This window comes from Epinephelus fuscoguttatus, linkage group LG24, assembly GCF_011397635.1.
Source record: "Epinephelus fuscoguttatus linkage group LG24, E.fuscoguttatus.final_Chr_v1".
Taxonomy (NCBI): domain Eukaryota; kingdom Metazoa; phylum Chordata; class Actinopteri; order Perciformes; family Serranidae; genus Epinephelus; species Epinephelus fuscoguttatus.
Window position 1 is genome coordinate 8,168,686 of NC_064775.1, and position 26,321 is coordinate 8,195,006.

Below are 26,321 nucleotides of genomic sequence, written 5' to 3' on the forward strand. Positions count from 1 at the left end.
CCTGGAACTGCCCTGGGAGCTGTCTTGATTATTTATTGTACCTTTAGGGAAGTGTGTGTGGTGGTGCCAGTGGGATGTCATGCTTGTGTGCGGGGAGGGATTTAGCCATGCATACCTCACCGCGTCTCGCACAAACACTCAGAGTGGCTTTAAAAGTCTTTAAAAGTTCCAACGCTGCTCGTTTGCTGAGTCACCTTGCAGCTATTACCTCCGCACATTACGGTTTCAGCGCGTGCGGAAAGCGAGGCCTCCCCACGCAGGAGTGAGAGGCCGTGTCGGCTCGCCTGAAGCGCTAATCCAAAGCCCCTTCTACTAAATGTGTGCGGGGTGGGTAGTATGGCAGGGAGTGGGCGTTTTGGCGCATGCGTGGCCAAAAGCAGAACATGGTGTGCTGCCACCGTAAGCCTCGCTGCCCCCTTTCAAATCCCACCGTGGTACGATCCACGCACGTCCACACAGGAGTCATAACAGCGCCTCGTCAGAACGTTTGAGGGGCCTCGGGTGCTTTTGAGATCTCTGCTACGGCCCTGCAGTATCGAACATGAAGCCCTCATCCTGTATCGAGCGGAACCTCATGTCCAAATCAGCTGTTACGCAACACACTTCCCACCCCCACTACCCGTCTCTCTTTCCTCTCCGTCCTCCAGTCTTGTCTCCAACCCGTCCATCACCTCCACCCCCAGCTGCCGGCTGCGTCTCCTTTACACCAAACTGTCAAGCACTACCTGCAGTAAGGAGAGCTGTGTGTGTGAGAGGGTGTTGAGTTTATCCCCGTGCATGCACACAGAAAGGATTGTGGGAAACGTATTGCAGCTGCAAACCAGTGGCACCGAGCCTGAGCAAAAATTAGGCAACTTTCCACAGCATCTGAAACGACACACACACACACGCTTTGGCTCACATCCCTACAATGTCCTCCTCTCCCTCCTCTTCCTCTCTCCTCTTTGATTCTCACACACTCAGCCCATTGGATCGTTTTTAATCCCCCCATCATCATCTGAAAGCGAGATGTATGCCAAAGCAACCATATGGACGTACACCGCCCCCACACACATTTACACAGTAACCCGGATCACACGTGCTGGATACAGTATCGAGCGTCACCAAAACAAGTTGTGTGTGTGAACCCGCGTGCCGAGCCACGTGTGCGCGGGGGTGGGGTGGAGGGGGGCGCGGCCCACTTCCTACGGTGGCTGGGAGGGGAGGGAATCCAATACGGTTAATTGACAGGCCGAGCCTTTTACATAACCGCCAGGCTCTATCTAAGTGGTGGTGTCAGAATCCCCCCGGTGCTGCGACTCTCCCTCCCTCTGCATGTCTCCATGACTCCCTCTCCTCCTCTGCACACACACACCATCCCTCTCTCCCTCCGTCCTCTCTTGTTGAACCAGTTATTCCCATCAGGATGGCTCAGATGAAAGGAAACGGCAATCACGGCGCTTGTTCGTGTTTGTGTACGCTCACGTTTCCCTCTCTCTTTGTAGACACCAGGTATGTTCTTAGCATCTGTTACCATGGCGCAGAGGGAAGGAGCAGCATCTCCTGGGTGACAGAGTACAAACACACACTGCACACACACACACAGCTTCTCACTTGTATTTGCAAGAAATCAAGCCAAACTTTTCAACACAATGTTTATATATTCATTCAAAAAACAACAGAAAACAAAAGGCACATGTAAACACCTGTAAACAGAGATGAAAACACACTCGGATCAATCTGAAATAACTGAACGCCTTCCATATGATAAGCAGACGGGTTTTAAATTAGTCTCGGAGGAGCGTTCAAATCAAAAACCTGATCCAGGTCTGAACAGAAACACAGAACTAGTTCTCATCAAAGAAGGAAACGCTGCTCGTCTCGCTGCTTTTCAGACAAGTCTTCCCAGTAAGGAGTACATTCTGTCCTGTACAGTAAGGTAATGATTTCACAAACCCCAGAGGCACTGGAGACCTCATGGTGATGACAACGGCACGAGCCTGTCGAAGTAACTGTCAGTGATACATGAGAAAGGTGAATTATGAACTAATGGGAAATATATGTCGTTTGTAACTTGAATAAAACACAGTGCTGTCTTTCTGTCTTTTCAAACAACAGTCAATCAAAAGAAAATTAATGCCCAGCCATTTTGAGTCTTCTTTTAAAGGTCCAGTGTGAAGGATTGGGGGGATATATTGGCAGAAATACAATAAAGTGTTTAATCACCTGAAAATAAGAATCAGCACTTTTGCTACCTTAGAATGAGTCGGGAATATCAACACAGGGAGCGGGTCATCGTTTACAGAGATCGCCATGATCAGTGTTGGGCGCGCTACTGTAAAAATACTGCTTTTTCCAGTCACTGCGGACTTGAAACACAAAAATCGCGTCCAAGGACTCACTTTTCGTTATCGTTGTGCTGTGCAGGCACATCACAAAGCAGCATGCTAGTTTGGAAAATGGAAACGCTCACATTCGCAACTGGAATTATTCCCACTACTTTGATTTTGGCGGGTGGAAAGACGACAAGAACACAAACCCAACATTAGCAATGATGCACCACCATGTTCCTACAGTAGTCCAGAAAGGACGAATCAAACAAGCAGTGTTAGAAAAGCGGATTTTTTTTAACGTAGGACTGTTTTACTGAGTGTTTTTACCGGTTGAAATCACTGAATCGGTTTGTTTTGGAGAGGGTGAGACCTCTGAGGATAATTTGGCTACCGGTAAAAACCTCCTGAACATCTGCATCTTAAGTTAGCAGAGAATAAAGGCGGGCATACATTAGTAGGTGCTAGGCTAACGGCTGGTCTCCGACACGTGAAACAGCACTGATTTGTAACCTGAAGTGGCTTTAATCAGTATTTTTTACCGGTTTAAATCACCTAGGGTCTCATTTATATGACAATACATAGGATGCATACCAAAAACATACATATGGACAAAAGCCCAAAAATATTTGACGATTTCTACCATCTGTGTCACCAATTTCACAAGTTTCTCCCATCAAGAATGTTTTTATCGATCACAACTTTGGCGTGGAGGACAAAGGAAGGAGGAGAGGAAGAGACCTCTGCGGATACTTTAGCACCCCGTGAAAACCTCCTAAAGAATGAACACTGCAAGAAATAGTAAGTGGGAGAAGTTTCAGCTGGTTGCAATCTGCAACCTCACCACTAGATGCCAGTAATTCCCCTTAATCATACACACTGGACCTTAAAGCAAAAATGTCTATGTAAGAACTGCCTGCTTTTCTTGTCATTTATGGTAGTGAATGAAAAGTCTTTGGGTTCTAGACTGTTTGGACAAAAGAAGCAATATGAAGACGTCACTTTGGGCTCAACAATGAAGCGGTTAATCGTAAAGATAATCAGCACAATGGTCGATTATGAAAATATTAGTTAGTTGCAGCCCTGGTGAAGGATAAACAAACAAACATGAGAACATATTTCTGCAAAACCGGCTTGATTCGTCACATACTGCACTTTTCCTCAAAAAAATATAAACATATCTACACTGCTTCGATGTTTCTTTGTGTGCCACTTCAAAGTTCCACTGCACGTCACAGATGAAGACACTGTCGTGACCTCACCAGAACGAGTCACTCTGGAGTGGCAGCGTTGTTTTCTTACTAAAACCTACTTTAACATTTTTAACACTTTGGGCTTCGAATAAAAATATATTTCAGTTCTGTCAGCAGCAGCAGCAGTATTTTAATATTGTATTGACACAAGCTGCTTCAGATACTATGATTGCATGTTTCCCAGCTTGATAAATGATAGTTATTTTTGGTACAGTGCAAAGACGTTCTAGTAACGCCTTTTATTGAGCGGAGACTGCACTTTGAGTGCATTCGAGACAGTGACTAAAAAACAGTACAAACACAATCCTGCTTGCATTCTTGGATGGACGATGGAGAGAAACAGTTACTGCACATTTCAATCATTTTGTCAATGATGAGGTGTAAACATGACGTCAAGTTGAGCACTCGACATATTGGCAGCAAAGAGTTGAGTTCTGCGAGTGCACCTGTTGCATCAGTGCCACCTGGTCTGAGTGTAAGGCAAGTTATGACCAGTCAAACTCCATGATGTGGTCATGGATCGCACTGCTTCTCTTGGCGAGATCTGCCCTGTGCTGCATTCAAGGGCGAGGATTAGTCAGCCATGCATGGTTGTGGAGGGGCTGGAGAGGCGGTATGTTTGAGGCTCCACATCCAGGGGTGTGTGGACGCTGGAGGACAGCTGACAGAGGGAGCTTGCGGAGCCACCATCCTTCCTCTGGTTCTGGCTCCACCCTCATGTGCTAATACCGCCTCTCCAATCCCGGTAAAGCCTCCAGCGTGCTCCACTGACCCGAGCTGTGCCCTGCAGAGAGCCAGAGGGAGGGCAGGAGGTCGGCAGGCTTTGTTCCCACGGCTGAGGGCCCTCTGGTCGGCTTCCCTCCAGTGTCCACACACCCCTGGAAGTGGAGTTGTGGACTCTGTCATTTTTTCTAGGGATTTCATGCCCCTGCTCTGCGAATGTTTGTTTACTATGTTGCACTCTAGCCAATCACAGCAGGGGCGGGAGTTGCCAAGACAAGCAGCGGAATCCATAACAACGCAGTGATCACAGACGGGTGAAGCAGCTACAAAAAATAAAGTCCAGACAAATCACCGTATAAACGCGTCTGACTCATAGAGTCATCAGAAGGTTTCGGCACCCGAACAGAACAACACATATTGAGCGGAGAGTCAAAGCCAAGCATGCAGTGACCTCTCATAGAGAGTTAAGTGGTCGGGCTAACTTCCTCAGTACATTAGCGTTGTTATCGGCTCCAGGGGCTGCGATTAAATGGTCCAAAAGACAGAGGAGTGTGTGCTGTTTTAGAATTATCAGCTCTGGTAGCCGGTGACGAGGGATGGGTACAGGGTCAACCAAGCTGCGCCCTCATACTTTAAGCTCTTGAGGTTGCACTTACACCTCCACTCAAAGGAAGACTGCCTAACCTCACAGATGGCGAGACTAACGGTGCATTCAGGTGGCGATTTGTGTCGGATATCTGAGTTTACATTGCAGGCATACAGTTTGCCTTTGAGTATGATGGTTAACTTGAGAACAATGTTCCATTTAAATGGTTTATAAATGCAGTAGCTTCCAGTTTTGTCCGAATAATCCTGTGGTGGCTTTTCATCGGTGTAGTTTAAGATTGCTATCAGACTAAAAATACCTAAACCTGGTGATCATGGGACTGCCTGAATGCTTCATCAAACAACTGCCCTGTGTGCAGTGGATTGTGGGATACTAAAGGCAACTAAACAAGACACATTTGAAGGATCTTTTGAACCCAAACAGTCCGCTGCAGTCCATTAAAACATACTGAGTCTACAAATATCCAGCTGTGTTGTCCCTAACCTCGACCCTCCCCTTCGCCACACCCGATTGGCTGACCAGCATCCAATGTTGCATGTCCATTGACCGTCTTCAGGTCTTGGGATCCTTGATGGTGTCTGTGATCGGCTCCTTCTGCTTCTCTGTCAGTGGCAGTGCGGGGCTGTAGGGGAGCGCTGGGCTGTTGGTGGGGAAGTAGGGCGGGGGCAGTGAGTTATTGACGGGGGTGCATAGACGCTGGAAGCGCTGCGGGGGTAAAGAAAAAGTCACAGTTAGTTGATTGTTTTAACATCATAACATGAAGTATTTTCTGGGTTAACAGAATATATCAGCAGCAGCACATGATGGTACATTAATGAAAGAGAGTGCTGGTATAACCTGTGACAGGGTCCCTGGGGTGGTGGCCAGGGCATAGATGGCCCAGATGGGAAGTAAGGAGACAGAGGAGAGAGTAAGGAGCCAGCCGAGCGTGGTGGCCCAGGCTGGAGCGACCAAGCCTTTCCCCAGGTTCAGAGGAGACCAGCTCACCAGAGAAAACAGGAAGGTAGCCTGTGGGCACGAAGACGGAAGACTGACTCAGTTAGTCTTTGCAAATAGGAATCTGAATCAATATAAAGGATGTGATGGATGAATGGGTAAAGGACAGGACGTTCAGGCAGGAGACTTATCGCTTGACTTATTTTTGACCTATTGTGACCACCAGTGTGGTTAGTGGTTGACATTTGGTTAAATAACAGTTGTGACATTGGATAACCAGACTTCAGTGTCAGAACGTCTAATGCAAATGTCAATTTGACGGAGAATACTGATGAGAGATGATGGTACTCTCCTTTTTCATGTGCAGAAATGCAAAGTTATATAACATGGAAAGCCCACATGTGTCAGAGGTGGCAGACTGATTGACAGGCACATGCATTTAAGTGTACACTGTTTCACAGCAAGAGGACACTAAACAGTGTGAGCGCAGGTCAGCAGGGAGGGGTCACTCACAGTGCACACGGCTGGGGTCAGGTATTTCCAGCACAGCTTGAAGAAAGGCAGGGGGTTGTAGCCGGTCATATCCTTGATGTTGGCACTGAAGCGCTCGGCTCCTGTGGACGAAACAAGAACAACTTCACCACGGGTGGTTGGGGTTTGGTTTGGCATCACGGTTTGGTTTTCGACTGGCTTGTTGTTTTTGGTGGCAGTGGCTAAGTTTGGTTGGAATTTTTTTGCCAGTATCCACCACTATAGAGGAAGTACTTGAAGAAGGTCTTGAAAGAGAAAACTTTAACTTGACATTTCATGTTTCTATGATGTAGCAACAGTGCCAGGAGAAGCAGTGATAGTCGTAGTACAATGGCAGTTGTACATGGTGGCAGTAGCAGTACAGAGTATCTATAAAGTTCAACTTAAAACAGGAAGTAGCTCTAAAAGGTCTAACACACATTTACTGAAGATAATTTCTGCAACAAACAACCATGAAGTTTTTACATTAACTTTTTTTTGTTTATATATATATATATATATACTAAATAAAACCGTAACCGGAATTTACACCTCACAGTTGTAAACCTCTGCGCACCAGTTAAGTTCCAGATATAGTTTACATCCATGTCTGTCTCACACACATCTTTTGACATGATTAGTCAATTACTTCTTGAGTTATGGCCAAAAACATGTTTTGTTAGTTCACAGTGACCGTTGACCATATAACTTCATCGTTGAGTCTAAGTGGACCTTAGTACCAAATGTGAAAAAAATTCCCTCAAGGTGTACTTAAGCTGTTGTGTTCACAAGAATGAGACAAAGTCACAGTGACCTTGACCTTTGACCACTAAAATCTAATCCATTCCTTCTTGAAGTGGACATCTGTGCCAAATTTGAGGAAACTCCTTCAAGGCCTTCTTGAGATATTGCGTTAACAAGAATAAGACAGATGCAAGGTCACAGTGACCTTGACCTTTGACCACCAAATCTGGATCAATTCATAGTTGAGTCTTAGTGGATGGTGGTGCTAAATGCGAAAAAAAGTTCCTCAAGGTGTACTTAAGCTATGGTGTTCACAAGAATGAGACAAAATCATAGGGACCTTGACCTTTGACCACCAAAATCGAATCAGTTCCTTCTCGTGTCCAAGTGAACAGTGGTGCCAAAATTGAGGAAACTCCTTCAAAGCCTTCTTGAGATATTGTGTTCACAAGAATGAGACAGAAACAAGGTCACAGCGACCTTGACCTTTGACCACCTAATCCGGATCAGTTTATCATTCAGTCCAAGTGGACGTTGGTGCCAAATTTGAAAAAAAAAAAAAAAAAAAAAATCCCTCAAGATGTACTCTAGCTATCATGTTCACAATAATGAGACAAAGTCCCAGTGACCTTGACCCTTGACCACCAAAATCTAATCAGTTTCCTCTCGAGTGCATGTGGAAATTTGTGCCAAATTTGAGAAAACTCCCCCAAGAACTTTTTCAGATATTGCATTCATGAGAATGAGAGAGAACCAAGGTCACAGTGACCTTGATCTTCGACCACCAAATCTGGATCAGTTCATCATTGACTCCAAGTGAACATTTGTGCCAAATCTGAAAAAAATACCCTTAAGGTCACTATCACAAGAATGAGACACACAAGGTCACAGTGACCTTGACCTTTGACTGCCAAAATCTAATCAGTTCATTCTTGAGCCCAAGTGGACATTTGTGCCAAACAGAGAGACAACGTGAGAACATAATGCCTTTAGCTCGCTGTCACGGTGGCATAAAAATTAGAAACTATTGTAGCCTGTTAATGCGAGTACTTGCCCCACTTGAATCTATTTTAGTGATGATGCTATGTCGCTGTATCTCAGCAATTTAGCTGGCAAATAAAATGTTTTCACAACCTCTAAGAATGATGGTCAGGACTACAAAAAATAAGACAGGTAAAAAAATGCTTAACAAGCTGCCATACGTAGTAGCACAGATCTCTTTTGCTACATTTAATACTGACTAACTAAAGTACGATAATATGATGACATCTAATTCAGACTAATGCCGTGCTGAGATTGACATGGACACGTTACAAGGTCTGACCCAGTGTGTAAAGGGCGGTAAAAGTAAGCGTCCCTTTTCTCAAACAACTGAACCTGTGGAGCGAGCTGTAGCCAGCAGCAGAGGAGTGTTAGTGTTAGCGTATGTTAGAGTCCTTGAAACACTGTAAAATCCCACAGTCATTAAAGAGGCGGGGGGAAGGTCCACTGGAGTCCTGATCGCTGTGTTACCCAGTCCACTAAAAACCCCTCTCCCCACTCACCTCCTGCTGGGCCAGCCATAAAAATAGGCTTCCTTGCTATTCATATTCACCCACACACACACACACACACACACACTAACACACACTCTCTACTCCACTCGTGTGATCACCTGCAATGGCACGTTTTTATTTTACACGTCACAACTTTTCTGGGTCGTCACCAAACACACTGAGCAGTCTGGAGGCAGTAGCACCTCGCGTGTTGTCCTCATGTATATACGTGGCACGTTTCACTAATCTCACTTAAACAAACAATGTTCTGTAAATGCTCTTGAGCCCCAGGTCTGACTGGGACAGGGGCTCCCTGGGGCCGCCAGACTGAGACTGAGAGGCGACGGGGCCCGGGGGCTGATTTAGGGCCAGGAGGAGACAGACAGGGGCCTGGCGAGGAGCCAGTCTCCTTACAACAGTGGGTAGCTGCAGCCATGTTAATATACTGTCTACTGACTCCAAGTGGAATGCAGGAGGAGGGGAGGAAGTGGACCGTGTGTGTTAATCAGATTTTTAGGAACCACTTTCATGAGTGGAGTGATTAAAAAAGTGTTTAAATCCTGGCACTGTTCGGTCTGTATGTTTTCTGTGTGTACAGACAGCAGTCAGCTGTCCTTATTTAGGCTTTTTCTAATTTGGCTGTTTCCTATTGTCAGACTAATGAGCTCTGACAGAATTTAATTAAATTCAAACATGGAATGGGACGTTAAGATATTTTCCAGATATAAAATGTGCCTTAGATTAAAAGGAGCCAAAGCATTAGAGCCAAAAAAAAGACAAAAGAGAATATGTGAGGCTGGAGAGGAGGACAGGAAAGGAAATTAAAAGAAAGGAAATGAAAGGGGGGAGAGAAGGAAAGGAAATGGAATTAAGGAAAGGTTATGAAAGGAGAGGAGAGAGGAAAGAAAATGGTGAGAGGAAAGTATCAGTGGAGAGGAGAGAAGGAAATAAAATGGAAAAGGAAGAAGAGGAGGGTTAAGTTAAAGGTAAGGAAAGGAGAAGGTGGAGAGGAAAAGCAAAGGAAGGAAATGAAAAGAAAGGACATTAAAGAGGAGTAAAGGAAGTAAATGGAAATAAAGAAAGGATAATGACAGGAGAGGACTGAGGAAAGAAAAGAATGGAAGGAAAGAATGAGTGGAGAGGAGGAAAGGAAAGGGAAATGGAAATAAGCAAAGGTAAAGGCAGATGAGGACAGAGGAAAGGAAAAGAGAGGAGAGAAGGAAAGGAAATGGAAAATCGAATGGAGGATGAAAGGAGAGGAGCAGGAAAGGAGAAAATACGGGGAAATTGGAAGGGAAGGGACTTGACGGGACGGGACAGGAAAGGAAGGAAAGGGAAGGACAGGACAGGACAGGAAAGGAAAGGAAAGAAGGAAAGGGAAGGAAATGCATATAAAGGAAATGTAGTGAAGGGAGAGGAGAGGAAAGAAAAGGATGACTGGGGAGGAAATTGAAGGAAAGGAGGAGAGAAGTTGGAGAGGAGGGGCGGAAAGAAAATGAAATCACAGTTAAGTGTAGGAGAGAAGGAAAGGAACAGGAAATAAAAGTAAGGTCATGAAAGGAGATGATTGGGGGAAGAAGAGGAGAGGAAAGAATAAGAGTAGAGGAAATTACAAAATGGAAAAGGAAATGAGAGGACGGGCCTGGCGAGGAAAGGAAGGGAAAAAGGCGAGGAAGGAGCTGAGATGTGTACCGTAGACCCAGCCGATGGCCAGAGACTGGAAGATGGAGAGAAGCAGCAGGCTGGCGCCACTGCAGGAGAAGTGGTCGTAGATCTGGAACACGTAGAGACCGCCCTGCACCGTGGACAACACACACACACACACACACACACACACACACACACTCCATTATTCCATTTCTTTAAAAAACAAACATGGTGGAGATTGAAGCACACCTCACACACATGCATCCTGAGTGTGACTTACAGGCGTGACCATGACCAGTCCGACCAGGAAGCAGACGACGCAGATGAAGAGCAGCAGCAGCTCTCTGCGCTGGCCTCGCCGGATCAGGTGAGGATACAGGTCAGTCACCGACGTCATCAGGGCCTCCAGACTCACAAACTGGGTGTCGGAGGGGAGACGGGGTCAGCGTGTGTGTGTCACTTTCACAGCTCGTACAATACATCAATGCCAAGTGATTGATCAAAGTCCATGTGTGTGTGTGTGTGTGTGTGGCTACCTGTGTGTCCAGCCCCAGCATGATGATCATGAGGAAGAAGCAGACGGCCCACAGCTGGGGTACAGGCATCATGGCGACAGCTCTCGGGTAGGCGATGAAGGCGAGACCAGGCCCTGAGAGGACGAGCAAAAGATAAATACGTGTTGTTCAAACAAAATCTGTCACATTTGGTGCGACTAGATGGATGTGTGAGCACTGCTTGGACGGAGATGGACGGTATTTTGTGGTGCATGTTGTTGCATCTCGGGTGTTATATTTCACTGCCAATCAGAGCCGGAGCCGATGAACACCCGTGACCACTGCAGAGTCATTTGACCTGGGTGTGAATGCCGACTGTAACCTTTCCCACTAAAACTAAACGCCAGATGCTAGCGGGTGTTGGACTTTAAGTTATTTACAGCCCTGTTTCCACCAAACACTTTCAGCATGGTACCTTTGGAATCAAAAGTAACCCTTCAGACATGGTACCTAGACTAGACGTAGACTAGTTCGGTTTAGCGTCTACACCGCAAACATTCTTAGATGAAGTTTGCAACTTGTTTATCGTCCACAGAACGAGGCTGCACGTCGACATTTTCAGAACAAAATAAATCAGGCTGCAGTGAGAGATGCAAAGGTGGAGGTGGAGATCATTTTGGGACTTGTAACTGTATTTAGTATTTCGTCTTTTACCGTTGTATGGTGGCGAGACTCACTTACTGTATGTTCAAACCAGAAGCTTCCAAAGAGGCAAAGTCTCTCGCGGACGCCCAAGAAGCACGGCTGTCAAAAATATTTGTGGCAGCTTTGGTCGCTCGAGTCGCTCATCACGTGAATCACTGAAGGTTCGATCGTGCTTGTCAGTGTGAAGGAGCCGCAAAGCTTGGTCAAGTTTGGTCAATGAAAACAGAAAACGTATGTCATCCCATTCAAACCAAGCAAGGAAGACTTGCATGCTACGTCGCAACATCAGCCTGCAATTCTCTCCTCTGTTACATTACACACTTTAAAACTCACCAGACCAACCAACTACGATGCGGTCCCAAGCCTCATTCTTTTTATTTTGGTCTCTGTAACTGAACAGCGACACATTATACAGGACTGAAGGCTCATTTATGCTCCCTTTACGTACCGTTTCAAACGATGTTACCGTCACTCAGCGTTGCCAGGTGTACAATAATTATCGTATTTGTACGATAATTTGGCCCTCTGTACGATGCACTATCAATAATCCCAAAAAGGTCAAATGTACAATAATTTGACCATTTAATGAATGTGTGGTTGTACTTAGCGTGAGATACGGGTGACGTTTGTCTCTGAACAACGAACACGATTGGCTGAATGGTCAGCTGTACCCACCCCACGAGGCGCTAGGACCCCTCAGGAAGTCAAGCGAGAATGAGATTCAAAATAGAAGAAGAAGAGGAAAAACAGAAGCAAGGAAAATGGAAAAAGGTAAACCAAAAAAGTAAACACTAGAGTGACTATATTTGCCTATAGCACATCAGACAGATTGTTATTTTGGTTATGATGGATGTACGATAATTTTGAGTCTCTGGTACGATAATCCTACATTTCCCACCTGGCAACACTGCCGTCACTGCCCACATACTTCCATGCGCCCTTTACGTTGGCATGGATGTTAACCAATATATCCACCAGGGGGCAGCCCGGCGTCAAAAGTTTATGACAACAACAAACTCAAAAACAAACATGGCGACTGTGGAGGAGATATTGATAATGTACCTCTTGCATAAAAGACAAAAACAGAGGCAGCGTTGTAGGAGGCGGTGGTCGGTGAGGCCGTTAAATACGTTGCGACTGGAGGATGGAGAATTCTTTTCTCTAGTACTGCCGATGAGAGAAACTGAATTGTTATTTCTTCTTCGTGTCTCACTAGAGCTACGTATCGGGCTTTATGGAAAGCTTTATGGAAACGTGCAGAAATACAGACGAAATGAACACGGAGCACGGACAGAAGGCTCTGTCCGTATCTGGATCCATATTTAATGGGCCTTTAGTGGGTGCAAACGCAAGTAATCAACTTCTCGATATCCATTGTCGGAATAAGTGTGCATTAGGAACAAAAGTTACGTGGCTTGTTCTCTGGGACCCGCTTCATCGAAGCACGTCAGCATTCCGATTGGTTGTCGCCGAACCACGTCAGAGCTCATTACCATAAGGTTAAACAAGTTTTAACTCCCCTCCGGAGCCGCTCTGGTCACTCTGGTCACCCAAAACGCACGGCTGACGACCAGGTCGCCAGGCTCTCATTAAAAATTAATGACATCCGCCGCTTTGGAAGCTCTGGTCGCTGTTGGTTTGAACGTACAGTACGTTTTGTATCTCCCACTTCTACCTTGACCTCACTGACTCACACCCCACCTTCGCTGCCTATTGGGTGCGATGCATGCATGACAATAGTGAGTCCCGTGTAATGACGCTTCAGCTTTATCTATTTTCAAGTAACCAACACTTTTTTCAACTTCAGGATTTTGTTTTCAAGTAACTTTTGTTCATCAAAGGCTAAGGGTTTAAATCTAACAACAGCCGCCATGCAAAGTTACAGATATCATTCTGGTCGCTGCTGCCGCTGTCGTGCATGTTACAGTTTACTTGGCAAAACAGTCATTAATATGCAAGTGTTGCTAATGCTGGCTGTGTGCATACTGTACCAGTGCGTCCAAATCACATGACCGATTTAAGATGCCGTAGCAGCAAGACGCAGCCTCGCTGAGTCTCCATTTCAACTTGTGACAAAAGTGCGAACTTCAAAGTATATACCAGTTTTAAATAGTGTTGATAGGCAAAGTAAAACCAGACTTCTGATTACGCCATGCTTTTTCCGGAATCAAACAAGGCAAGTTAAACAGTTTTTAAGGTGCGTGATGATGTGATTTTTGAGGATGATTTGCATTTAGCTTAAGAAATTAGCTTAATTCTGGGGATACCTCTCACCCCTGTTGTGATGTTTGCATGTTGCATCGGCTTAAAAACTACATACATTTGGTTTGGAGATACAAAAATATTGTTATTTATGGAGAAGGGAGGGTCATTAATTTTCTGCCCGTCACTCAGGGAGGCTCAAGGAAAAGTATTTGGAGCTCAGGGGAGGATCAAGATGAAAAACTTCTCCCTACTTCTTCTAAGGAAAATCCAGTTCCCATCCCCACCCTGTCTCACCTGACTGGGCCACGCTAGCTATGTCCACGCCCTGCTCCTCAGCCATGAAGCCCAGCACGGAGAAGATGGCGAAACCTGCCAGGAAACTGGTGGCGCTGTTCAGGAGGCACAGGAGGAAGGAGTCCCTGGAGGGCAACGCACACAGGACAATATAAATTAGGACATTATAACGAGACAGAATTTGAAGAGAGTGTTCACAACAGAATCCACTCAGGTCTTGGTCTTTGGCCTTGTATTGTGATGCTCTGGCTTGTTGCTGTGAGTACAAGCCAAGAGTTAAGTGCTTTGCTCTGTGTGTGTGTGTGTGTGTGTGTGTGTGTGTGTGTGTGTGTGAGAGTGTGTGGGAGTCCTAAAGTGTGGGAAACATGGCAGCGAGGGCTTTTCTTTAAGGTGTGGCGTATCAGTCTGTTTTCTCTCTCCATTCCAGCCATTCCTTCTGGAAGCCATCGACTGGCGGGAGCGCACATTTTACATTTCAGTGACTACGGTTTGTCTGCAGTGGAGTGGAAGGAGACGCTGTGCGGCTGGACCTGCTGTTGTGGGTTTGTGCATGACAAAGGGTCTCACTTATAGCAGTCGTTGTTGTATTTGTTGTAACTGCCGAGGGCTGTGAGACTTCCCAAACAGATTCCGTATGAGAAAAATATCTGGGTACCTGCATCCATCCATACCTGCGGTGAGAGAAATACGAAACACAAAATAAATCTGACTTTCCATATCATCTAAAACGAGGCAATAAAGTGTCTCTCACTAATTCTGTGTTGGTGTTTTTGTACCTGTGGGTCCGCCAGGCGGGTGTGGTTAGGTTTGAGGTAGTAGATGATGCCCTGGGTCGCTCCCGGCAGGGTGGCACCACGCACCAGCAGCACAAACAGCATGACATATGGGAAGGTGGCCGTCAGGTACACCACCTAGAATGTACACAGCGAGGGCAGGGATGTGGTCAGGACAGCACGGAGACAGAGAAAACAGCAGGGACATGTCTGTGATGTATTCAAAGAGGGATCCCTGGAAAGTTGGAGTGTGTGGAGCTGTTGACAGATGATGGCAGCGACACGACAAACAAACCCAACAAAACGGCCGCAGTGCCCGGTTCCTTATTTCTCTTGCTAACCATATGAAAGAACAACATTTATGTTCTGGCTTTAGCTTTGCTGCCACTCAGTCGCAGACGCAGTGCAGCTGAAGAGCCCTTGACGAGGACACTGAGAGGCGACCAGTTTCATGGACACTGCTGTTTAGCTGACCTTACTCGCTCGGTGCTCAGAGGAGTCAGGTAAATAAAGAGAGGATTGAGCGACAGCAGGGTTTTCTTTAGATAGCCGAAGAGAGACAGGAAACATGAGGGAGACAGCAGGGAACTGAACCCGGGCCACTGCAAAAGAGGCCATCCTGACATAAAGGGTCACGACAGTTCGACACTGTGAACCCCTGAGACTAAATCAAGAGAACTGGGTCTATTAGACTTCACACTGCTCTCTTAGCCACAAGCTAAGGAAGCTATTAGCCTGGAGCTAAGAAAGCATTCACACTGGCACAACCCTGACACATGCTAAGTAGGCTAACCCCAACTTTAGCCTAGCGCTTGACAGCACTGCTCTGGAGCAGGGTTATCCCCTGGAAACTGACTTCAACCGAGGCTGTGTAATGTACAACCACACACTGGCGGTGGCTAGACGCACATTAGCACTCCTGGATGCGCCATCTAACGCCACTGTCCTATTGTCCACTGTCCTAAATGCATTTCCCCCCACTTGCTCTCTGCTTGTACACACCAGCTCCCGTAGCAGCTCTTTTTCTCTGCTCGACTCCTCTCCTCACCATGCATGTATAAAGAGAACTCTGTAACTGCTGCTGTGTCTCACGTGTGACGAAGAATGGATGAGGAGCGACTCGTTGAGGTGGAGAAATATCCCAAGCTAAACGTCCCACAGTCCAGTCATTATAAAGACAATGGCTAAAAAGATGTTGCCTAGTGAGTGAGAGCTCTGGAGATCAGCGAAGTTTAATTAGGGGCTCTTCACACAAAAACGGAGGAAGTACAGATCTTTCAGTAAAAGTAGGAATAACTTTGCATGGTTGTGTGTTGACGAGCTGCAGCGCGACGCATCCCAGTTGCCAGTGTGAGACAGGGGCTAAGTTAGCTCACTGTCAACTCTTAGCCCTGGATAGCTCAGAGAATGCAGTGTGAAAAGTCCTTATCTCGGGGACAGTGATGCTATGGCTTTGACAGCTCATACACCTGCAGCCGTATGAAGTTGTGTTTTCCGCTCACCTTCCCGGTCGACTTGACTCCCTTCCACACACAGAAGTAACAGACGAGCCAGATGATGGCGAGACACAGAGCTAGCTTCCAGCTGATTGGACCCAGCTCGTCTAAAGTGCTGGAGAGACGGAGCACCTCCCGCCTACAACACACACACACACATACACACACTGCTGTCAATCCATGATCAATACCACAAAACAAGTGAGAAACCAAGGAGGCTACACTCACTCCCAGAACTCCATGACAGGGGAGGTGGCGTTCTCGGGCAGGCTGGTCTCATTGGCTGTTTGGTTGTGGCGGTCAAACAGGAAACACGCCGCTGCAGGAGAACGCACACAGACATCGATATAGCAAATTTATTTCATTATAGCAGCACTTTATTTAACGTAATTGTAATAGCACTAAAGCCTTACTTAAGGGTGAACACAGTAGCCTCAAATTGCAATAGCTTCTGATTTCCTGTCTTCACCTACCAGTGTTCCACGTGTTGTTACAGTGAGACCACGGCAGCTCCGCCTCAAAGCTGTAGGACAGGTAGAAGAGCGCCCACGCCAGGATGACAATGTAGTACACGCAGCCGTGCAGGATCATTACCTGGCTGGCGTAGCCCAGACCTGCACAGACACAAAACGCAGACAGACAAACATGAGGTGTGATGATTTACACAAGCTGATCCTATCATCAGCTGATGTACGGCAGGATTACACACCGATCAGTCACAGTCACACAAATAAATGAGCTTCAAAGCATTCGTGCACAGATATTCTATTGTTACATCCAAGTCACTTGAGTTTCAGATGAGAGCATCCATTTATTGACGCACTTGACTTGCGGCCCACATCTAGTGTATCTACATTAGGAGTGAATGATGGTCTTGTGAGGCCTTGGGTGGGTTAGAAAGTGTGGGCCGTCTGCCGAGACAAAAGGCTGTTTGTGGTGTCTGTAATGAAATTCAGGCCTCGATCTGATGATGGCAAATCAAATGTGCAAACCAGTGAGGAATTCTCACAGAAGCATTTCTTTGTATGTCTACAAACACATGCGCCCAAGGAAGTGGCGCTGCAGAAGAGTTTGTGCTCAACACATGGCCTTCACACGGCAAGCTGTCAACAGAATACTGGCAACCCTGCGTGCATGAGCAAACGTGTGTGTGCATCTGTATGCCATATGGACCGAGGGGCAAAGCAGCACATATTTGTCACTGAGCAGGGTATAACAATATGGAGCACACATATAATATGTTTTTAATGTGTTTCCCAGGTGGTCCAGCTAGCATGCTACTGGCTTTAGCCGCACCTGTCCGTGAGAATGCTTTACAAGAGCTTTGAACCTGACAACAATGGGTTTAACTGGGACATTTTGTCTCCAATAACCTCGCTGAGCCTCGTGAACGACTTTCCATTTCACATTGTCCCTTGAAGCGTGGCTTTAAATCTCACCACATGGGGGGTGAAGTAGCTACCCTGCTGAAGCGTAATTAAGCAAACACTGTTCTTGATCTCTTAAGGCGCATTCACACTGTCCGGGGGAATTGGTTCAGTTGGTTTGGTTCTACCCTGGAAATCCAGAGTTCTCGCAAGAGCACAATTTGAATTTGCTCAGCGAGTCACTCTGGCAATCAGTAATGATGCTCATTACCCATGCCGTTGGAGCCGAGCTGCACCAATCACATCGGTGTATCTGATATAGGCGGGCCAGAGGCGAGCTAAAGAGATGACGACAGCGAAGTCCGGAATCAGTCAGTAAACATTGCAAGATGGCTACGGATGAACACCAGTTGTTTGAAACGGCTTTGGCCGCTACAATGAACGAGTTAGACTTGACTTTTTCTCTAAAAGAGGAACAGAAGACGGCGCTCAAGTCTTTCCTTTGTAAGAAGGACGTTTTTGCTGTTTTGCCGACCGGATACGGCAAGAGTCTAATCTACCAGTTAGCTCCACTGGTAGCTAAGCGTCACCTCGTGTATTGTTCTGATTGGTCGTAGTGTAATTGTGTGCAGTGATATTTACAAATGCATGCTTGGAGTTGGGACATTTTCATTACTCATAGCTAGACCCTAAATCTTTCTAGATTTGGGTCTGGATTTCCAGGCTAGTTCGGTTCACTTTCACACTGCACTTTTTAAAGCGGACCAAACCGCCTGGACAACGTCACGCAGTTACAACAGCTGCTCGTTTGGGGGCGGTATTGCCCAAAACGACCACTGACCACGAAGAAAAAAGCATGAGGAAGAAGAAAACCCGGCTCATTGATTGGCCAGGACCGAACGGTTGGTTTACTACCTCTCTTTGGTTCGCTGGATAGTCTGTTTGCATTTCCCACTGTAAGCAAACCTCACCAGGGTTCACTTGCAAGTGAACCGAGACCCCCAGTTTTCAAGCGGACCAGGTTTCACTTGTTTTGGTCCGAATGAGCGTTCACACCACTCCAAACGAACCAAACTATCCGTGGAAGCGGAGCAAGGTTTGTTTAAATTGGACCAAACAGTGCTAGTGTGAATGCGTCCTAAAACTCCATGACAACTAGGGGTGGGGGGTGGGGGAAACAATACAGCATAGCATCGCAATATTTCTGGGTGGCAATATCGTATCATCACACAGTGCCAAGTATCGAATTTTGTATTGTATAAATGATTAATAATACAAATTAAACTTCGGGTAGCCTACTCAAATACGGGACATTATTTACAATTGAAAACAGGTAATAAATCGCAATATATTGCAACACGTTGAATATCACAATGACATTGTATCGTGACTCAAGTATCGTGGAGCCCACCCTAATGATGACATCAGCATCCTCAGCTGATAATATAGTTTTAAACTAGATACAAAACTAGAAGGCCTAAGGCGTCCATTGGTACCGGCCATGCCATGCTAGCTTGTTGAGAAGGGGGTCAAATAACGCTCTAAAATTAGGCAAAATTTTGGCAAAACTGGCGGCCATTTTCATAGGTGTCCCTTGACCTCTCACCTTAAGATACCTGAATAAAATGGGCACTATGGGTGCCCACGAGTCTCTGCTGTAAAGACATGCCGACTTTATGCTAGTGTCATGTAGTGTTGACCAAGAACCATGTAGTTTTCTTGCATGTGTGTGTTTTTTTAACCCACTGTGTTTAAATATTTCTGCATACTGGGGTCGCTAATAGGTCTTGGGATTGCATAAACTGGGTAGAAGAGATATGACTGAAAGCAACAGCACAGCCACTAAATGGACTCTGCAGCGAGCTTGTTTTTTTTGAACTCCATTGCTTTTGTTTTTAAGTTGCATACTGCATTTTTTGCCCAGGGTTCGGCCATGTCTGACCCCTTATACCCTAAAATAGCTGCCTTTTTAAAAAGAAAACAGGGCAGCGTGGATGCTGACTCACTGTTTGCATTCATATCATTTACCAGCAATTAGTCACTCTGCTGCTCCTATGAATAAACACAGATGGGAGATTGATAGGTCAAAGTCCTCTATGGTGCCCTCAGTGTACGGGCGGTCCATCTTGATATCTACTGAAAACTGTAAACAGCGTGCAGGTCGACTTCCACACTGTACGCCTTAAAACTTTAATGCACCTCTACCATACAAATGTAATTCTCCAAACTGGCTTCTATTTAAAGGGTTTAAATGATTTATTTCTCTTACAAAGACCACATGGAGCAGGCACGTTCTGATTCACCGGTGTGTGTGTGTGTGAAGTTAACGCTTAACTTTGTTAGGAAGACATACCATAAAAACAAGACATGCAACCTCAAGTGTGTTTTCGTTGGCGGGCAGTGAGCGTGTTGCCTTCTGCATTCTTGGATTGTTTTGACACACAAGCAGAGACTGTGTATGAAGTGCATGTGCCTGCAGCTGGCAGGGCGTGCTACAACTTCTGATTGCTGTCAGATTGTTAACACTGGGTTTTGAATTGGTGTGGACAAAGGAATGCTTTGAACGCTTGCGCCAAAGATTGAGGAAACGAGACAAGGGAAGAGAGTGGAAGAGAGAGAAATTGTTGGCGAGGCTGCATCTACCCAATACAGTCTAACAGATGAAGCGTGCAGCTAATGAATCACTCGACCATTAGCTCCGGGGTCGTAGGAGCCACACGACTATCAATAATATCATGACTCAGACCCCTAAATTAAAATCTTGAGATCATAATTTCCTCACAGATATTTCCTAACACTGGCCGGATTCTTGATGTGTTGTTCATACTTCAGTTCCAGTTTTGCCAGTCGGGCGTACAACCTTAAACCGGTTTGACTGGAGGCCAACCGGCTGAACCGGCATTTCTCATTGAGCTCTGGCAAATAAAGAAGCCTACAGCAACTTGCGGTGGCAGCATCAGCGCTGTAAATCTAACTCATGCAAAGATCCTTTATACACAAATACAATACAGCCGCTGATGTCTGACAGGCCGAGCTCAATTTACTGCCAAGCCACACCCTGGCAACACGAAGGAGATCATGTGTTTGTTTACTGGAAAGTTCAAGTGTGTTTTTTGGGGTGATGAGACAAGACAAGAAAAAAACTGTGGCAGGACAGCAACATTTAAATTGGAAGCCAAGTCTGCTAACTGGCCATGAGCGACGTGGAGGCCATGCTTCTATTTGTTCCTACAGCTCGCTTTGAAAGTGCTACAACAGACGAGAAATTTGTGAAGTTGAAATTAGGAATTATCGATGTGATACCTCCTGGTCTCACTACCTAGCTGGATGGAGGAAGTAAATGGCCATCGCTAATAACAACATAGCCAATAGCTGTAGGTTATATAAGCCCCTTTTACACTGCCAGATTTTTCGCGAATGTTGCGAGCGTTTAGACACACACAGCCGGATTGGTGAGTTGGACTGAGGTGCCCGATTTTCCACCTCGTAGGGTAGACATATTGGCGGAACCCTTTTTGGTTTAAACAGACCAAGGCAACAGGAGGAGCTGTTGATGACGCCGCATGTGTGACCCACTGGCGGTGGATAAACAGGAAACAGCTGATAGCAGGAATTAGCGAGCAGCTAGTAGCAAGAGGGAAACACAAACCTGACAGACACTGTAAAGATGAGCAACTGGGGAGACAAGGAATTGCGCGCCCTCCTTGTCCTCGCAAACGAAGAGGCCATTAACCGTCAGATGACGCCCCGAAAAAGGCGCATTCTGTATAATCAAAAGTAGGTAGGCGGCATTTTGCTGCACTCCCCGATTTTGTTTTTATACTGAAAGATTTCCTGCAAATTTGCACAACTCCTATCTAAATAAATATATGTTTCACTGGAAGCAGCCAGTGTGGGGTTTGTTTTGATATCAAACCGGTTTGAAAATTTGACACCAGCCTCACCAGAGTCTTGTTTCAAAACCGTTCTTCCTTCTGACTTATTTTTTCACACCTTGTGGGCATATTTACATCAAAATGTGGGATTTTTTTCTGCTGAAATAGCGCCATAAAACTCCTAAAAATATTGATATGAGTTGGCGTCAGCAGTCCCGGTAGCTGCGTTGTCTGAGTTGCCAGTTGCGCCGGCCATACAGGTATTGTGTCGCTGGTGAAAAGTGTTTCCACGCTGTTAAAATGCAAAGCGCCATCTCCGAGGTTAAGTAAACGTTAAAGGTCCCCACAAGCATGCATCAATCCCTGCTGTGAGGAGTGAGGACACAGCCAACTATTGCAGCCCTACGCCGAACCTGGGTGCACATAACCACATGCAATGCTGCAGCTTCAGATAGTCTACTGTTGTTGATAAGCCTACCTCCGAATAATGGGCAGATGGTCCTCCAGGCGCTGACGCCTCCCAGGCTGGTGTACTGCCCCAAGGAGGTCTCCAGGAGGAACAGGGGGATGCCGCACAGCACCAGGAACAACAGGTAGGGTACAAAGAACACACCTGGATACACGCACACACACAGGAGGTGCTATCCTTGTGAGGACTTTCACTGGTTACATTCAATCCACTATCTAGTTTTAATTAAGATTTAAACCCCACAACAAGCTAATTTTAACATTAACTCTAAATTAAAACCCCCGTCTCCAATCTAACCTACAAAATAGTAAAAATCTGTTTTCTATCATATCATAGGTGTAAAAATCCAAAATAAATAAATCCCCAACTCTAACAGAAACCTAGAAAATGACTAGTTTTAAAGACTGAGACTAAGATGGAAGAAAGAAACAGAGAGCCATGAGAGGGGGAATGAAGGAGAGACAAAGACAGGATTTACAGAATGATAGTCTTCCACACTTAAAAGCTGAAACTTTCTCTCCTCTCCTCTATCACACACACTTCATTACCTCCTCCATTCTTGTAGCAGAGGTACGGGAACCGCCACACGTTGCCCAGGCCGATGATCTGCCCCGCCACGGCCAGGAGGAACTCAGCCTTGCTCGCCCACTGTCCCCTGGCGTGCAGGCCGTCTTTGGTGGTGTCTTTCCCGTTGGGGAGGCTCCCTTGGTGGAACTTAGTCAGCAGCGGGTCGCCTTGCTGTGGAGGCAGCTGGTCGGCCATCACTGGTTCTGGCAGAGACACACACACACCCCTGTGGAAGGAACACACACGACAAATTAAGGGAGCCAATATAAAAGGTTGTTCAAAAAAGAAGCAGCGAGCGAGGCTCACTCACATCGCCGCAGCCGGGACTGTATAACTTTGGGTGTAATTTCGGACAGTTGGTTTTGCTGCTTCACTTATCTGCGATGTGTGTCTCAAGGACAGACTCGTGTGGGTGTGTGTCCTTTATCTGCACTCTGCAGGACAGTCAAGGACTACAGCTGTCGATTTCGGCTTCTGCATCTGGCCGTGGACTCGTTCTCTCACAAAACTATGTCATAAGAATACAATGGACTTTTTTCATAGCCGCCATTTGGACAGTCTGACCTAAACCTGATGAATATTAACATTTGCAACACCCAGTTTAAAGTGTTTTAAAGAGTTATGTTTTAATAGGGAGCTTTGTGTGTTGCTGTCTAACTCTGTGTCCACTTTTAAACTTTTAATATTGTCACTTTCTGTGCCATCATTGGGGACTGTTTGGTGTATTTAGATGTGTGTGTCCTTTCTTATCTTTGAATCACAGAAGCAGGTGTTGGTTTGCTATCCACACAGCTGTAGCAGGAGCTGCTGTTTCATTTTTGGGGAACTTCCGTTACATACATGTGAACGTGACATGACCTCAGTCTCCCTCTCCCTCTACACTGTCCCCTGCGGTGCCGTGTGATTACATAATGTCGACACGCGACCAAAAGCCGCCTCTTCACACGCCACATTTCACTGACACACCACTGAAACATAGTAAAAGGTATTGTAGCAACACACGTGCTAATACAAAGGCTCCGCTCTCTCCACTGGAGGATACACATGTAACGGTTTCACGCGACAGTTGCGCTATCTGTGCGGAAATGAACACCAGAGGCGTGAAGTCTGAAGATAACCGACAGCTAACGTAAAAACTCCGACGCCGAACAATAACCTTCGCTTGTGTCTTTTCAAAGGACAAATCGCAGAGAATTCGACATTCCGTTGCCTACCTCTGTGCTTCCTGCAGTTCTCTACACCGCGACCACCCCCGTGTCGGGGTGGGCAAATGGTTTGTCCCGGACGGGCAGCTCTGCTCTGTGTGGCGCAGCGACTCAATCCAAATGTATAGAGGGGACCACGGCTCGAGCCTGGCGCGTGCATGCTCACCAGCAATACACAAGTTATGAAATGAAGCATGAAAAAAAAAAAAAACAAGTTATAAAAGCTGTGACGCTTGCAAAACAGTTGTGTCGGTGTTACACAAGTGCAAGTGTAATAATCTAATAGTATAGCAGCTATGAACTACAACAGAATACAATACAAATACTGTATTATATATATATATTATATATTAAATTGCATGGCTACTAATATATATGTTAGTAAAAGTGCAGGCTGGAAGAGTCTAGAAGTGGCATACCAGTAATAATATAAACCATAAATAACAACCTGAAAAATAAATAGTCCTTTTTCACACATAATAACCCAAAAATTTATATTTCCTATGGCCTCCCTTGGCCGTGATAACAGCTTGCTTTCTTGCTGGCATTGTTTTTATGTACTTTTCCACAAGCCCTTTTTAAACAGGAGTTGTGCAAATTTGCAGGAAAGCCCAATCAGTCTTCTTTCAGCATTGGCAGTATAAAAACAAAATCAGGGAGTGCAGCAAAATGCCGCCTACCTACTTTTGTTAATACAGAATGTGCCTTTTTCGGGGCAATGGGGGGCGTGAGCAAGTAACAAAACATGTAGCTCAGCGTGTGACATAAACAGTGACGTGGGAGGGAAGCCGCGGCTGGTCAGTCCTTCGGCAATTCTCTCGTAAGTCGGCCCATTCTTCACCGTCCCCGTCATCTGACGGTTAATGGCCTCTTCGTTTGCGAGGACAAGGAGGGCACGCAATTCCTTGTCTCCCCAGTTGCTCATCTTTACAGTGTCTGTCAGGTTTGTGTTTCCCTCTCGCTACTAGCTGCTCGCTAATTCCTGCTATCAGCTGTTTCCGGTTTATCCACCGCCAGTGGGTCACACATGCGGCGTCATCAACAGCTCCTCCCGTTGCCTCGGTCTGTTTAAACCAAAAGGGTTCCGCCAATATGTCTACCCTACGAGGTGGAAAATCGGGCACCTCGGTTCAACTCACCAATCCGGCTCTGTGTGTCTAAACGCTCGCAACATTCGCGAAAAATTTGGCAGTGTAAAAGGGGCTTGTATAACCTACAGCTATTGGCTATGTCGTTATTAGCGATGGCCATTTACTTCCTCCATCCAGCTAGCCAGTGGGTCGCACATGCGGCGTCATCAACAGCTCCTCCCACAAGTCTTCAACAGCCCCTCCCGTTGTGGAAGCCCACCTCGGTCTGTTTAAACTAAAAGGGTTCCGCCAATATGACTACCCTATAAAGCGGAAAATTGGGCACCTTGGATCCAGCTCTGTGTGTCTAAACGCTCACAGCTTGCCGGCAAAACGGCCCAACATTCGCCAGAAATCTGGCAGTGTAAAAGGGGCTACTGTCTCTTTTGTTACTGAGTTCCAAATAGTTCCTAGCTGTCCCCACAGACTTGCTTTAGGTGAAACTTTCATCAGTCTTTGAATCTACCAAATCCAAAACTTGTTCAATGGGATTTACATCCGGACTTTGACTTGGTCAGTCCATCAGCTCCAGTACTCCAGTTAGAGTACTGAGAGTCACAGAAATCGGTTAAATTTAACCTGATTTTCATGAGCTAATTTTCAGCAATTCTTTATTTACTAGTCCATACCCATTGAGTGCACAGTTGCCCACGTACAGTTTCACATGGTGTGTGTTTGGGATACAGGTCATAGGAAATTGCAGATTAAATAGTCAACTGAACCCATTAAGAGGAGCAATGTATTCAGACAGAGTGTTTGTGAAGTTGATAGTACGATTGCTTTATTGAAAGTACAGTAGTACCATTGCCAATAGTGGCATAGTTAGTGGGTTAAAACTGTACATTAGTAGTTGAGGTAGCACGTTGAAAGGCAGATAGTTAAAGTGTTCATATGTTGTATTGACTTAAAGTGGGACGCACTGGTAGTTCATATGGGAAAGGTGCGGCTAGCCCTTGTTGCAGCGGTGGGGGTTGGAATCCGGCCTTCGTTCTTTGCTGCATATCTTCCTTGCTCTCTCTCTCTCTCCCATCCTTCCTGTCATGTTTCACTGTCCTGTCAAATATAGCCAAAAAAAGAGGCGTCCTGTTCTACATATCTACCAAGTTTCGTAAAAATCCATATGGCGGTTAGGCCTAGATAAGAAATGAGCTCTCTAGCGCCCCCATTTTGTTTGATGGGGTCAATAATGGAGGGGGCCCCTCAGATTATGTGTGGTCATATGCCTACAAAGTTGCGTGGTGATGGGTGAAACCCTTGAGATGTTATACACCTTTATGTGATGAGCCATGCCCTCCGCAATATTCATTGCCTTATAGAAGCTCAGTTTTAGTAAGTTTTCCAACTTTTGCCAAGAGGGAACTTTAGATATTGCTCCCTAGATTATGTTCACCCAGTTTCATGCAGATCGCTCAAACTTCCTAGGAAGAGATCGAGTTTAAGTGTATATAAGTGTATCAAAATATTCAAAATGGTGGAA

At 45.9% G+C, this 26,321-nt stretch overlaps 1 protein-coding gene across 4 annotated transcripts in view; it reads right to left on the minus strand.

Moving 5' to 3' along the window:
* Positions 1–1,620: 1,620 nt before the first annotated feature.
* LOC125884908 (sodium- and chloride-dependent GABA transporter 2-like) overlaps positions 1,621–26,321 on the minus strand; it is a 40,806-nt gene continuing 16,105 nt past the window's right edge. For 2 of the 4 annotated variants that reach the window (XM_049570183.1, XM_049570184.1), the window contains 14 exons: positions 22,491–22,735; positions 21,952–22,086; positions 16,705–16,845; positions 16,460–16,550; positions 16,238–16,370; positions 14,739–14,873; positions 14,530–14,633; positions 13,963–14,087; positions 10,801–10,913; positions 10,545–10,682; positions 10,310–10,412; positions 6,342–6,442; positions 5,730–5,900; positions 1,621–5,597 (listed from right to left, as the gene is read on the minus strand). In XM_049570183.1, coding sequence (XP_049426140.1) covers positions 5,445–5,597; positions 5,730–5,900; positions 6,342–6,442; positions 10,310–10,412; positions 10,545–10,682; positions 10,801–10,913; positions 13,963–14,087; positions 14,530–14,633; positions 14,739–14,873; positions 16,238–16,370; positions 16,460–16,550; positions 16,705–16,845; positions 21,952–22,086; positions 22,491–22,704 — 1,857 coding nt within the window. In that variant the 5' untranslated portion in view covers positions 22,705–22,735 and the 3' untranslated portion in view covers positions 1,621–5,444. Of the gene's footprint in view, positions 5,598–5,729; positions 5,901–6,341; positions 6,443–10,309; positions 10,413–10,544; positions 10,683–10,800; positions 10,914–13,962; positions 14,088–14,529; positions 14,634–14,738; positions 14,874–16,237; positions 16,371–16,459; positions 16,551–16,704; positions 16,846–21,951; positions 22,087–22,490; positions 22,736–22,819; positions 23,693–23,723; positions 23,894–26,321 lie in introns of those variants that run through there. The other 2 variants (XM_049570182.1, XM_049570181.1) reach the window with 2 other exon arrangements.